Source organism: Oncorhynchus masou, chromosome 24 (genome assembly GCF_036934945.1).
Source record: "Oncorhynchus masou masou isolate Uvic2021 chromosome 24, UVic_Omas_1.1, whole genome shotgun sequence".
NCBI lineage: Eukaryota > Metazoa > Chordata > Actinopteri > Salmoniformes > Salmonidae > Oncorhynchus > Oncorhynchus masou.
Window position 1 is genome coordinate 101,516,440 of NC_088235.1, and position 13,636 is coordinate 101,530,075.

General features: G+C 48.8%; 1 protein-coding gene across 1 annotated transcript in view; it reads right to left on the bottom strand.

The window, feature by feature from the left end:
* LOC135513154 (collagen alpha-1(XXIV) chain-like) overlaps positions 1–13,636 on the bottom strand; it is a 243,408-nt gene that overhangs the window by 87,143 nt on the left and 142,629 nt on the right. Inside the window, exons 26-27 of the mRNA XM_064935912.1 lie at positions 11,247–11,300; positions 8,792–8,845 (exon numbers count right to left, since the gene is read on the bottom strand). Of these exons, the coding sequence (XP_064791984.1) occupies positions 8,792–8,845; positions 11,247–11,300 (108 nt within the window). The remainder of the gene's footprint in view (positions 1–8,791; positions 8,846–11,246; positions 11,301–13,636) is intronic.

Below are 13,636 nucleotides of genomic sequence, written 5' to 3' on the forward strand. Positions count from 1 at the left end.
GAATATTACCGAAGGTGGCTCCCCTTCTTGTTCGGGTGGCGCACGGCGGTCGTCGTCACCGGTCTACTAGCTGCCACCGATCCTTTGTTCCGTGTTCGTTTGCTTTTCTCTAATTGGTTTCACTTGTTCATTGTTTGGTTGTTAGGGTGGTGTTATTTAAGTTCTTTTAGGCTGCTTCTGTTTGTGCGGGCTTGTTCTTCTGTATTTGTGAGAGGTGTTAGTGTTTTGTTGGGTTTTCTCGCTGTCCTGGTATTTTACCTAAGGGTACTATTTGTTTTAATAGTTACGCCTGTGTTGGGTAAATACTATTTTGTTCTTTTGATTTTGGACATTAAAGCGTGTTTTTTCCCGCATCCTTTGCTCTCTGCGCCTGACTCCAGACCCATTCACTCATTGAGCGTTACAGAAGCCCGCACCAACCTTATGGAGTCAGCAGGAGCAGCGACCACCCCTCTCCCCACGATGGAGGAGAGAGTCCTTCATCACATGTCCATCCTTCATCGCATCAGATCAGCGATGGATCAAATGATGGAGAGGATGGACCGTTGGGAGAGGAGTGGTCTCCCTACTACCCCACCTACCCTCCCACCAGCAACTCTACCATCTCCTCCAGTGGGATCCCGTGCCAGCGCTCTGCGCATTACACCTCCGAGGGAGTACGATGGAGTGGCGGCGGGGTGCCAGGGATTTCGGCTACAACTAGAGCTCTACCTGGCCACCGTTCGGCCGGCTCCCTCGGACGAGGAGAGCGTGAGTGTCCTCGTCTCTTGCCTGACGGGTAGAGCCCTGGAGTGGGTCAATGCTGTCTGGAACGGGCCCGACTCAGCGAGGGGCGACTACCCGGAGTTCACCCGCCGTTTCCTGGCCGTGTTCGATCACCCTCCGGAGGGCCGAGCGGCGGGTGAGAGGTTGTTCCATCTCCGGCAGGGGACGAGGAGCACGCAGGACTTCGCGCTGGATTTCCGGACCTTGGCCGCTGGTGCAGGGTGGAATGACAGGGCCCTGATAGACCATTACAGGTGTAGCCTGAGAGAGAGGTCGTCCGCAGGGAGCTGGCTAGTCGGGACACTACGCTCAGCCTGGATGAACTGATAGACCTGTCGATCCGGTTAGACTATCTGCTAGCTGCTCGCGGAAAGGGTCCTGTTAGTTCCACCTCCTGAGCCTCCCGCTCCTATCCCGATGGAGCTAGGAGGGGCCGCATCTAGGAACATCGGCGGAGGAGGCTCCTCCTGTACCAGTTGTGGTTGGAGAGGGCACACTTCAGGTCGGTGCTGGAGGAGTTCATCTGGGAGTCGAGAGGGCAGGCAGAACACTCCTCGGTTACCCCAGGAGAGTCAGCACCACACTCTCCCAGAGTTTCCTGTTGGTCACATGTTTTTATTAATTTGTTTCCTTAAATTTGTTCCCTCTCTCCAGCATAAGGCGCTAGTCGATTCAGGTGCAGCTGGGAACTTTATAGATCGCGGACTCGCTCAGAGGTTGAGGATTCCGTTAGTTAAGGTAGAACCCCCTTTCCCTGAGCACTCTTTAGATAGTCGACCATTAGGGTCAGGGCTGGTCAGGGAAGCCACAATTCATTTGGAGATGATTATTAAAAGGGGGAATCATAAGGAGCGGATTTGTCTGTTCCTTATCGATTCACCTGCGTTTCCGGTGGTGCTGGGGATTCGTGATGTTCGTGATCAATTGATTCTATGGGCTCATAGTCTACCCTCGTCGGGTCACACGGGTATTTCAAGGACAGTGCGAGGTCTTAGGGGGAAGTACTGGTGGCCCACCTTGGTGAGGGATTTGCGATTCTATGTCTCCTCCTGTTCGGTGTGCGCCCAGAGTAAGACTCCTGGGCACCTGCCACGAGGAAAGTTACAACCCCTCCCTGTTCCACAACGGCCGTGGACACATCTATCGGTGGATTTTCTTACTGACCTTCCCCCCTCTCAGGGAAACACGACGATCCTGGTTGTTGTGGATCGGTTCTCTAATTCCTGCCATCTTATCCCGTTGCCCGGTCTTCCTACGGCCCTACAGACTGCGGAGGCTCTGTTCACCCATGTTTTCCGGCACTACGGGGTGCCCGAGGATATTGTTTCTGAGCGGGGTCCCCAGTTTGCCTCCCGAGTGTGGAGGGCATTTATGGAACGTCTGGGGGTCTCGGTCAGCCTGACCTCAGGGTACCACCCGGAGAGTAATGGGCAAGTGGAGAGAGTGAACCAGGAAGTGGGTAGGTTTCTGCGGTCGTATTGCCAGGATCGGCCAGGGGAGTGGGCGAGATACATCCCCTGGGCTGAAATGGCCCAGAATTCACTAAGCCACTCCTCTACCAACATGTCACCGTTTCAGTGCGTGTTGGGGTACCAGCCGGTCCTGGCACCGTGGCATCAGAGCCAGACTGAGGCTCCTGCGGTGGAGGAGTGGGTGCAGCGCTCTAAGGAGACCTGGAGGGCCGTCCAGGAATCCCTTCAACAGGCGAGTGGACGGCAGAAGAAGAGTGCTGACCGTCACCGCAGTGAGGACCCCGTGTTTGTACCAGGGGACAGGGTAAGGCTCTCTACCCGAAACCTGCCCCTCCGCTTGCCCTGCCGGAAGCTGGGTCCGCAGTGTGTAGGGCCATTTAAAGTCCTGAGGAGAATAAACGAGGTTTGTTATCGATTATTACTTCCTTCATATTATCGCATTAACCCCTCGTTTCATGTGTCTCTCCTCAGGCCGGTGGTAGCTGGTCCCATGCAGGAAGGTGAAGTTCCGGAGGTCCCTCCGCCCCCTCTGGACATTGAGGGGTCCCCGGGATACACGATACGAGCTATTCTGGACTCAAGACGCCGGGTGAGGGGCCTGCAGTACCTCATTGACTGGCAGGGGTACGGTCCGGAGGAGAGGTGTTGGGTCCCTGTGGGGGATATTCTGGATCCATCTATGTTGAGAGAGTTCCATCGCCTCCATCCGGATCGCCCTGCGCCTCTGCCCTTTGTTCAGTGTTCGTTTGGTTTTGTCTAATTGGTTTCACCTGTTCATTGTTTGGTTGTTAGGGTGGTGTTATTTAGGTTAGGGTGGTGTTCGTTTAGCCCGCTTCTGTTTGTGCGAGCTTGTTCTTCTGTATTTGTGAGGTGTTAGTGTTTTGTTGGGTTTTCACGCTGTCCTGGTATTTTACCTAAGGGTACTATTATAATAGTTACGCCTGTGTTGGGTAAGTACTATTTTGTTCTTTTGCTTTTGGACGTTAAAGTGTGTTTTTTCCCACATCCTTTGCGCTCTGTGCTTGACACCCATTCACTCATTGAGCGTTACAGACTCCACACCCATTCACTCATTGAGCGTTGCAGACTCCACACCCATTCACTCATTCAGCAGACTCCACACCCATTCACTCATTTCACTCATTGAGACAGACTCCACACCCATTCACTCATTGTTACAGACTCCACACCCATTCACTCATTGAGCGTTACAGACTCCACACCCATTCACTCATTGAGCGTTGCAGACTCCACACCCATTCACTCATTGAGCGTTACAGACTCCACACCCATTCACTCATTGAGCGTTACAGACTCCACACCCATTCACTCATTCAGCGTTACAGACTCCACACCCATTCACTCATTGAGCGTTACAGACTCCACACCCATTCACTCATTGAGCGTTACAGACTCCACACCCATTCACTCATTCAGCGTTACAGACTCCACACCCATTCACTCATTCAGCGTTACAGACTCCACACCCATTCACTCATTGAGAGACTCCACACCCATTCACTCATTGCAGACTCCACACCCATTCACTCATTGAGCGTTACAGACTCCACACCCATTCACTCATTCACTCAGCGTTACAGACTCCACACCCATTCACTCATTGAGCTTGCAGACTCCACACCCATTCACTCATTGAGCGTTGCAGACTCCACACCCATTCACTCATTCAGCGTTACAGACTCCACACCCATTCACTCATTGAGCGTTACAGACTCCACACCCATTCACTCATTGAGCGTTACAGACTCCACACCCATTCACTCATTGAGCGTTACAGACTCCACACCCATTCACTCATTGAGCGTTACAGACTCCACACCCATTCACTCATTGAGCGTTGCAGACTCCACACCCATTCACTCATTGAGACTCCACACCCATTCACTCATTCAGCGTTACAGACTCCACACCCATTCACTCATTCAGCTTACAGACTCCACACCCATTCACTCATTCAGCGTTACAGACTCCACACCCATTCACTCATTCAGCGTTGCAGACTCCACACCCATTCACTCATTCAGCATCCACACCCATTCACTCATTCAGCATTACACACCCATTCACTCATTCAGCACACCCACACCCATTCACTCATTGAGCGTTGCACTCCACACCCATTCACTCATTGAGCGTTGCAGACTCCACACCCATTCACTCATTCAGCATTACAGACTCCACACCCATTCACTCATTCAGCGTTACACTCCACACCCATTCACTCATTCAGCATTACAGACTCCACACCCATTCACTCATTGAGAGTTACAGACTCCACACCCATTCACTCATTGAGCGTTGCAGACTCCACACCCATTCACTCATTCAGACTCCACACCCATTCACATTGAGCGTTACAGACTCCACACCCATTCACTCATTCAGCGTTCCACAGACTCCACACCCATTCACTCATTGAGCGTTACAGACTCCACACCCATTCACTCATTGAGCGTTACAGACTCCACACCCATTCACTCATTGAGCGTTACAGACTCCACACCCATTCACTCATTGAGCGTTTCACAGACTCCACACCCATTCACTCATTGAGCGTTACAGACTCCACACCCATTCACTCATTGAGCGTTCACAGACTCCACACCCATTCACTCATTGAGCGTTACAGACTCCACACCCATTCACTCATTGAGCGTTACAGACTCCACACCCATTCACTCATTGAGCGTTACAGACTCCACACCCATTCACTCATTGAGACTCCACACCCATTCACTCATTCAGTTGCAGACTCCACACCCATTCACTCATTGAGCGTTACAGACTCCAATCTTCACTCATTCAGCGTTACAGACTCCACACCCATTCACTCATTCACTCATTCAGCGTTACAGACTCCACACCCATTCACTCATTCAGAGTTGCAGACTCCACACCCATTCACTCATTGAGCGTTACAGACTCCACACCCATTCACTCATTCAGCGTTACAGACTCCACACCCATTCACTCATTGAGCGTTACAGACTCCACACCCATTCACTCATTCAGCGTTACACTTCACTCATTGAGCACCTCATTCACTCATTCAGCGTTACACTTCCACACCCATTCACTCATTCAGTGTTACAGACTCCACATTCACCATTCAGCTTACATTTCACTCATTGAGCGTTGCAGACTCCACACCCATTCACTCATTCAGCGTTACAGACTCCACACCCATTCACTCATTCAGCAGACTCCACACCCATTCACACTCCTCCACACCCATTCACTCATTCAGCGTTACACTCCACACCCATTCACTCATTCAGCGTTACACTCCACACCCATTCACTCATTCAGCGTTACAGACTCCACACCCATTCACTTGAGCGTTACAGACTCATTGAGACTCCACACCCATTCACTCATTGTTGCAGACTCCACACCCATTCACTCATTCAGCGTTACAGACTCCACACCCATTCACTCATTGAGCGTTACAGACTCCACCCCATTCACTCATTGAGCGTTACAGACTCCACACCCATTCACTCATTCAGCGTTACAGACTCCACACCCATTCACTCATTCAGCGTTTGAGCGTTACACCCATTCACTCATTCCACTCCACCCATTCACTCATTCAGCGTTACACCCATTCACTCATTCACTCCACACCCATTCACTCATTGAGCGTTGCAGACTCCACACCCATTCACTCATTCAGCGTTGCAGACTCCACACCCATTCACTCATTCAGCGTTACACTCCACACCCATTCACTCATTCAGCGTTGCAGACTCCACACCCATTCACTCATTCAGCAGACTCCACACCCATTCACTCATTCAGCGTTACAGACTCCACACCCATTCACTCATTCCAGACTCCACACCCATTCACTCATTCAGCGTTACAGACTCATTCACTCATTGCGTTACAGACTCCACACCCATTCACTCATTGAGCGTTGCAGACTCCACACCCATTCACTCATTCAGCGTTACAGACTCCACACCCATTCACTCATTCAGCGTTACAGAATCCACACCCATTCACTCATTGAGACGTTACAGACTCCACACCCATTCACTCATTCAGCGTTACAGACTCCATACCCATTCACTCATTCAGCGTTACAGAATCCACACCCATTCACTCATTGAGCGTTACAGACTCCACACCCATTCACTCATTCAGCGTTACAGACTCATTGAGCACATCCCATTCACTCATTGAGCGTTACAGACTCCACACCCATTCACTCATTGAGCGTTGACTCCACACCCATTCACTCATTCAGACTCCACACCCATTCACTCATTGAGCGTTCCACAGACTCCACACCCATTCACTCATTGAGCGTTACAGACTCCACACCCATTCACTCATTGAGCGTTACAGACTCCACACCCATTCACTCATTCAGACGTTACAGACTCCACACCCATTCACTCATTCAGCGTTACAGACTCCACACCCATTCACTCATTGAGCGTTACAGACTCCACACCCATTCACTCATTCAGCGTTACAGAATCCACACCCATTCACTCATTGAGCGTTACAGACTCCACACCCATTCACTCATTCAGCGTTACAGACTCCACACCCATTCACTCATTCAGCGTTACGACTCCACACCCATTCACTCATTGAGCACACCCATTCACTCATTGAGCGTTACAGACTCCACACCCATTCATTCTCATTCACTCATTGCGTTACGGAATCCACACCCATTCACTCATTGAGTTACGTCCACACCCATTCACAGACTCCACACCCATTCACTCATTCAGCGTTACAGACTCCAAACCCATTCACTCATTCAGCGTTGCAGACTCCACACCCATTCACTCATTGAGCGTTACAGACTCCACACCCATTCACTCATTGAGCAGACTTTCACAGACTCCACACCCATTCACTCATTGAGCGTTACAGACTCCACACCCATTCACTCATTCAGCGTTACAGACTCCACACCCATTCACTCATTCAGCGTTACAGACTCCACACCCATTCACTCATTCAGCGTTACAGACTCCACACCCATTCACTCATTCAGCAGAATTTCACAGACTCCACACCCATTCACTCATTCAGCGTTACAGACTCCACACCCATTCACTCATTCAGCGTTACAGACTACATTTAAGTATTTATATTAATCCCGCAATTAAAGTGTTTACGATAACTAGACAAGACATAAAATAAGGGAGTCAATGTATTTAATCTGTTCAATCTGTTAAATTCATAATGTTTATGTGTCACAAGCCCTACTGATGACGAGGAACGTTATCTCCTCTCCAACCACAAGTGCCCTCAATGAGAGAGAGGGAGAGTGCTTCCCTCTGGCCCAAGGAGAGAGAGAGAGAGAGACACGGCTGCAGCTTGAGCCCCAACCTCTTCAACGCACAGTACCAGTCAAAAGTTTGGACACACCTACTCATTCAAGGGATTTTCTTTATTTTTTACTATTTTCTACATTGCAGAATAATAGTGAAGACATCAAAACTATGAAATAACACATATGGAATCATGTAGTAACCAAAAAACTGTTAAACAAATCAAAATATATACAGACATACAGAATATGTACAGACTCGGTGAGCATAGCCTTGCCATTGAGAGAGGCTGCCGTAGGCAGACCTGGCTCTCAAGAGAAGACAGGCTATGTGCACACTGCCCACAGAATGAGGTGAACACTGAGCTGCACTTCCTAACCTCCTGCCCAATGTATGACCATATTAGAGACACATATTTCCCTCAGATTACACAGACCCACAAAGATTTCGAAAACAAATCCAATTTTGATAAACTCCCATATCTATTGGGTGAAATACCACAGTGTGCCACCACAGCAGCAAGATTTGTGACCTGCTGCCACAAGAAAAGGGCAACCAGTGAAGAACAAACACCGTTGTAAATACAACCTATATTTATGTTCATTTATTTTCCCTTTTGTACTTTATTTATTTGCACATCGTTGTAACATTGTACATAGCCATAATATGACATTTGAAATGTCTGTATTCCTTTGAAAATGTTTACTCTACATTTTTTATTGTTTATTTCACTTTTGTTTATGATCTATTTCACTTGCTTTGGCAATGTAAAGATATGTTTCCCATGCCACTAAAGCCCTTTGAATCGAATTGAGAGAGTGAGAGAGAGCGAGAGAGAGAGGGGGACAGAGAGAGAGCGAGAGAGAGAGCGAGAGAGAGGGACAGAGAGAGAGAGAGGGAGATAGAGAGCGAGAGAGAGAGGGGGACAGAGAGAGAGCGAGAGAGAGAGAGAGAGAGAGAGGGGGACAGAGAGAGAGGGAGAGAGAGAGAGAGAGAGAGGGACAGAGAAAGAGCGAGAGAGAGAGAGAGAGGGACAGAGAGAGAGCGAGAGAGAGAGAGAGAGGGACAGAGAGAGAGGGAGATAGAGAGCGAGAGAGAGGGACAGAGAAAGAGTGAGAGAGAGCGAGAGAGAGGGACAGAGAGAGAGAGGGAGAAAATGCTATCCTAACATTATATGAGTGGGATAGAACGTCAGACATATTTCACAACAAAGTTTCATTGCTGAAGACTTACAAATGGGCCTTGCAGACCTACATCGCCGGGTCCGCCTGGAAGGCCTGGATACCCCTTGGACCAAAACAGAAACCAGAAGAAAGGACAAACAATTAGTGAGGAAAGTAAAGTACATTTTGCAAAGTAAAGTAAGCTGTTAATTGTAGGAGACTTGGGCAATTTCCTTGTCTGGGCATGTAACCATTAATGTGACTGTTGATTAATTGATTGGTTGATTGAGAAGAGTCTCTCCTTCAGTGTACTGAGCTCGAACTAATGCCAGAGAACAAGAGAGAGGAACACAGCCAAGGTTTCTGGTTAGTACAGGGAGCAGTGTGTGTATGCAACTCTCCCTCTGTATAGCCAATCTATGCTAACGGTTAACTAAAATAAAATCATTCAACTGAAACTCCATCCCTGTTATGCAATCATTCCAAAATAAAACTATATTTTACAAGGACCCTGACATCAACACTGAATTATTCCTGAAGCCCTTGACTTTGTGGTTTTGCTTGTCTGCAGTGTGGCTGTTACAGGACAGGAAGGTTTGGACAGGGCCACCATCATTCATCCCACTGACTGGTTGCAGCCTGCCAGCCAACCATCCAGTCAGCCAACCAGCCAGCCAGCCAACCTGTCAGCCAGACAGCCAGCAAGTCAACCAGTTAGACAGCCAGCCAGCGAGGCAGCCAAGGATACAGGCAGCCAGCCAGCCATCCAGCCAGCCAGCCAGCCAAGGAGACAAGCAGCCAGTCAGCAGCCAGACGATCAGCCAGGGAGCCAGCCAGCCAGAAGCTCAGGGCTGGTGACCAAAGACACAAACCTGGAGCTGTCTGTCCACAGGCCCTAAGCCAGCAAGGAACATCAACCAGTCTCTCTCTGTCTCCAGACACTCCACAGAACACTGCAGTGCTCACAAAGCTCTGCTACACTAGAATGCTCACAGACACAGGCAGGGCTTAACCACAGGGAGAGAGAGCGAAGGACAGACACACAGAGAGAGACACAGGTCAAGGCTATAAAAGAGCATTCACAGACAGAGAGAGACAGGTCACAGGTACAGAAGAACATTCACAGACAGACACAGAGAGAGGCCAAGACTACAGAAGAACATTCACAGACAGACACACAGAGAGAGGGACACAGGCCAAGACTACAGAAGAACATTCACAGACAGACACAGAGAGAGAGGGACACAGGCCAAGAATACAGAAGAACATTCACAGACAGACACAGAGAGAGAGGGACACAGGTCAAGACTACAGAAGAACATTCACAGACAGACACACAGAGAGAGGGACACAGGCCAAGACTACAGAAGAACATTCACAGACAGACACAGAGAGAGAGGGACACAGGTCAAGACTACAGAAGAACATTCACAGACAGACACACAGAGAGAGGGACACAGGCCAAGACTACAGAAGAACATTCACAGACAGACACAGAGAGAGAGGGACACAGGTCAAGACTACAGAAGAACATTCACAGACAGACACACAGAGAGAGGGACACAGGCCAAGACTACAGAAGAACATTCACTGACAGACACACAGAGAGAGAGGGACACAGGTCAAGACTACAGAAGAACATTCACAGACAGACACAGAGAGAGAGGGACACAGGTCAAGACTACAGAAGAACATTCACAGACAGACACAGAGAGAGAGGGACACAGGTCAAGACTACAGAAGAACATTCACAGACAGACACAGAGAGAGAGGGACACAGGCCAATGCTACAGAAGAACATTCACAGACAGACACAGAGAGAGAGGGACACAGTTCAAGACTACAGAAGAACATTCACAGACAGACACAGAGAGAGAGGGACACAGGCCAAGACTACAGAAGAACATTCACAGACAGACACAGAAGACTACAGAAGAACATTCACAGACAGAACACAGGCCAAGACTACAGAAGAAAATTCACAGACAGACACAGAGAGAGAGGGGACACAGGTCAAGACTACAGAAGAACATTCACAGACAGACACAGAGAGAGAGGGACACAGGTCAAGACTACAGAAGAACATTCACAGACAGACACAGAGAGAGAGGGACACAGGCCAAGACTACAGAAGAACATTCACAGACAGACACAGAGAGAGAGGGACACAGGCCAAGACTACAGAAGAACATTCACAGACAGACAGGGGAAGAGAACATAGGAGGATAGTGTACAGAACTCTAAGATAGGTATCCCAAACGCTAAAGAGGAAATAGCATTTATATTAAGATATGGGACAGAGCCATACAGTAGTTACATCATTTTTAGATACTGCCTTGAGGTTCAGAGTTACAGTTGATCAAGCACAGAAAATACAGAAACTAAGATAACAAAAAGTGCTGTTGATATGCCTCCAAACCCCTGGGAGGCAGGGACTGAGCTGCCAACATGCCACCAGTGTAATGCTTCCAGACACTCTCTCTAAGTGGTGCATATAGACATTGTGTACTTAGTTCTGTACTTACCCTGGACCCCATCTCCCCAGGAGGACCCAACGGACCTGCAGGACCACGGTCACCCTGGGATACACAAGCACAGGAGAAGGATCGTTAACCGCTGTACCACCACCGACCTGCACCTCCATACATCCAAACATCAAACCTATCGGCTCCACAGGACATGAGGTAATATGAGAGCCCCCAGAACACATTACAGGCTAGAGTGAGAGCTGTAAATATCACAGAGTGGGCATTTAAAGTGGATACTAATGTCTGTCTATAGTAAAATCCCCCCACTCACAGTATGTAACAGGACTGGCCAGCTTGTTACAGTAAAACTCTGAAAGTTGTGGATGGATGAGCCTGACTGGGTCTCTCCTCTAGTATCTAACAGTCTGACTGGGTCTCTCCTCTAGTATCTAACAGTCTGACTGGGTCTCTCCTCTAGTATCTAACAGTCTGACTGGGTCTCTCCTCTAGTATCTAACAGCCTGACTGGGTCTCTCCTCTAGTATCTAACAGTCTGACTGGGTCTCTCCTCTAGTATCTAACAGTCTGACTGGGTCTCTCCTCTAGTATCTAACAGTCTGACTGGGTCTCTCCTCTAGTATCTAACAGTCTGACTGGGTCTCTCCTCTAGTATCTAACAGTCTGACTGGGTCTCTCCTCTAGTATCTAACAGTCTGACTGGGTCTCTCCTCTAGTATCTAACAGTCTGACTGGGTCTCTCCTCTAGTATCTAACAGTCTGACTGGGTCTCTCCTCTAGTCTCTAACAGTCTGACTGGGTCTCTCCTCTAGTATCTAACAGTCTGACTGGGTCTCTCCTCTAGTATCTAACAGTCTGACTGGGTCTCTCCTCTAGTATCTAACAGTCTGACTGGGTCTCTCCTCTAGTATCTAACAGTCTGACTGGGTCTCTCCTCTAGTATCTAACAGTCTGACTGGGTCTCTCCTCTAGTATCTAACAGTCTGACTGGGTCTCTCCTCTAGTATCTAACAGTCTGACTGGGTCTCTCCTCTAGTCTCTAACAGTCTGACTGGGTCTCTCCTCTAGTCTCTAACAGTCTGACTGGGTCTCTCCTCTAGTATCTAACAGTCTGACTGGGTCTCTCCTCTAGTATCTAACAGTCTGACTGGGTCTCTCCTCTAGTATCTAACAGTCTGACTGGGTCTCTCCTCTAGTATCTAACAGTCTGACTGGGTCTCTCCTCTAGTATCTAACAGTCTGACTGGGTCTCTCCTCTAGTATCTAACAGTCTGACTGGGTCTCTCCTCTAGTATCTAACAGTCTGACTGGGTCTCTCCTCTAGTATCTAACAGTCTGACTGGGTCTCTCCTCTAGTATCTAACAGTCTGACTGGGTCTCTCCTCTAGTATCTAACAGTCTGACTGGGTCTCTCCTCTAGTATCTAACAGTCTGACTGGGTCTCTCCTCTAGTATCTAACAGTCTGACTGGGTCTCTCCTCTAGTATCTAACAGTCTGACTGGGTCTCTCCTCTAGTATCTAACAGTCTGACTGGGTCTCTCCTCTAGTATCTAACAGTCTGACTGGGTCTCTCCTCTAGTATCTAACAGTCTGACTGGGTCTCTCCTCTAGTATCTAACAGTCTGACTGGGTCTCTCCTCTAGTCTCTAACAGTCTGACTGGGTCTCTCCTCTAGTATCTAACAGTCTGACTGGGTCTCTCCTCTAGTATCTAACAGTCTGACTGGGTCTCTCCTCTAGTATCTAACAGTCTGACTGGGTCTCTCCTCTAGTATCTAACAGTCTGACTGGGTCTCTCCTCTAGTCTCTAACAGTCTGACTGGGTCTCTCCTCTAGTATCTAACAGTCTGACTGGGTCTCTCCTCTAGTATCTAACAGTCTGACTGGGTCTCTCCTCTAGTATCTAACAGTCTGACTGGGTCTCTCCTCTAGTCTCTAACAGTCTGACTGGGCCTCTCCTCTAGTATCTAACAGTCTGACTGGGTCTCTCCTCTAGTATCTAACAGTCTGACTGGGTCTCTCCTCTAGTATCTAACAGTCTGACTGGGTCTCTCCTCTAGTATCTAACAGTCTGACTGGGTCTCTCTCCTCTAGTATCTAACAGTCTGACTGGGTCTCTCCTCTAGTCTCTAACAGTCTGACTGGGTCTCTCCTCTAGTATCTAACAGTCTGACTGGGTCTCTCCTCTAGTATCTAACAGTCTGACTGGGTCTCTCCTCTAGTATCTAACAGTCTGACTGGGTCTCTCCTCTAGTGTCTAACAGTCTGACTGGGTCTCTCCTCTAGTATCTAACAGTCTGACTGGGTCTCTCCTCTAGTATCTAACAGTCTGACTGGGTCTCTCCTCTAGTATCTAACAGTCTGACTGGGTCTCTCCTCTAGTGTCTAACAGTCTGACTGGGTCTCTCCTCTAGTATCTAACAGTCTGA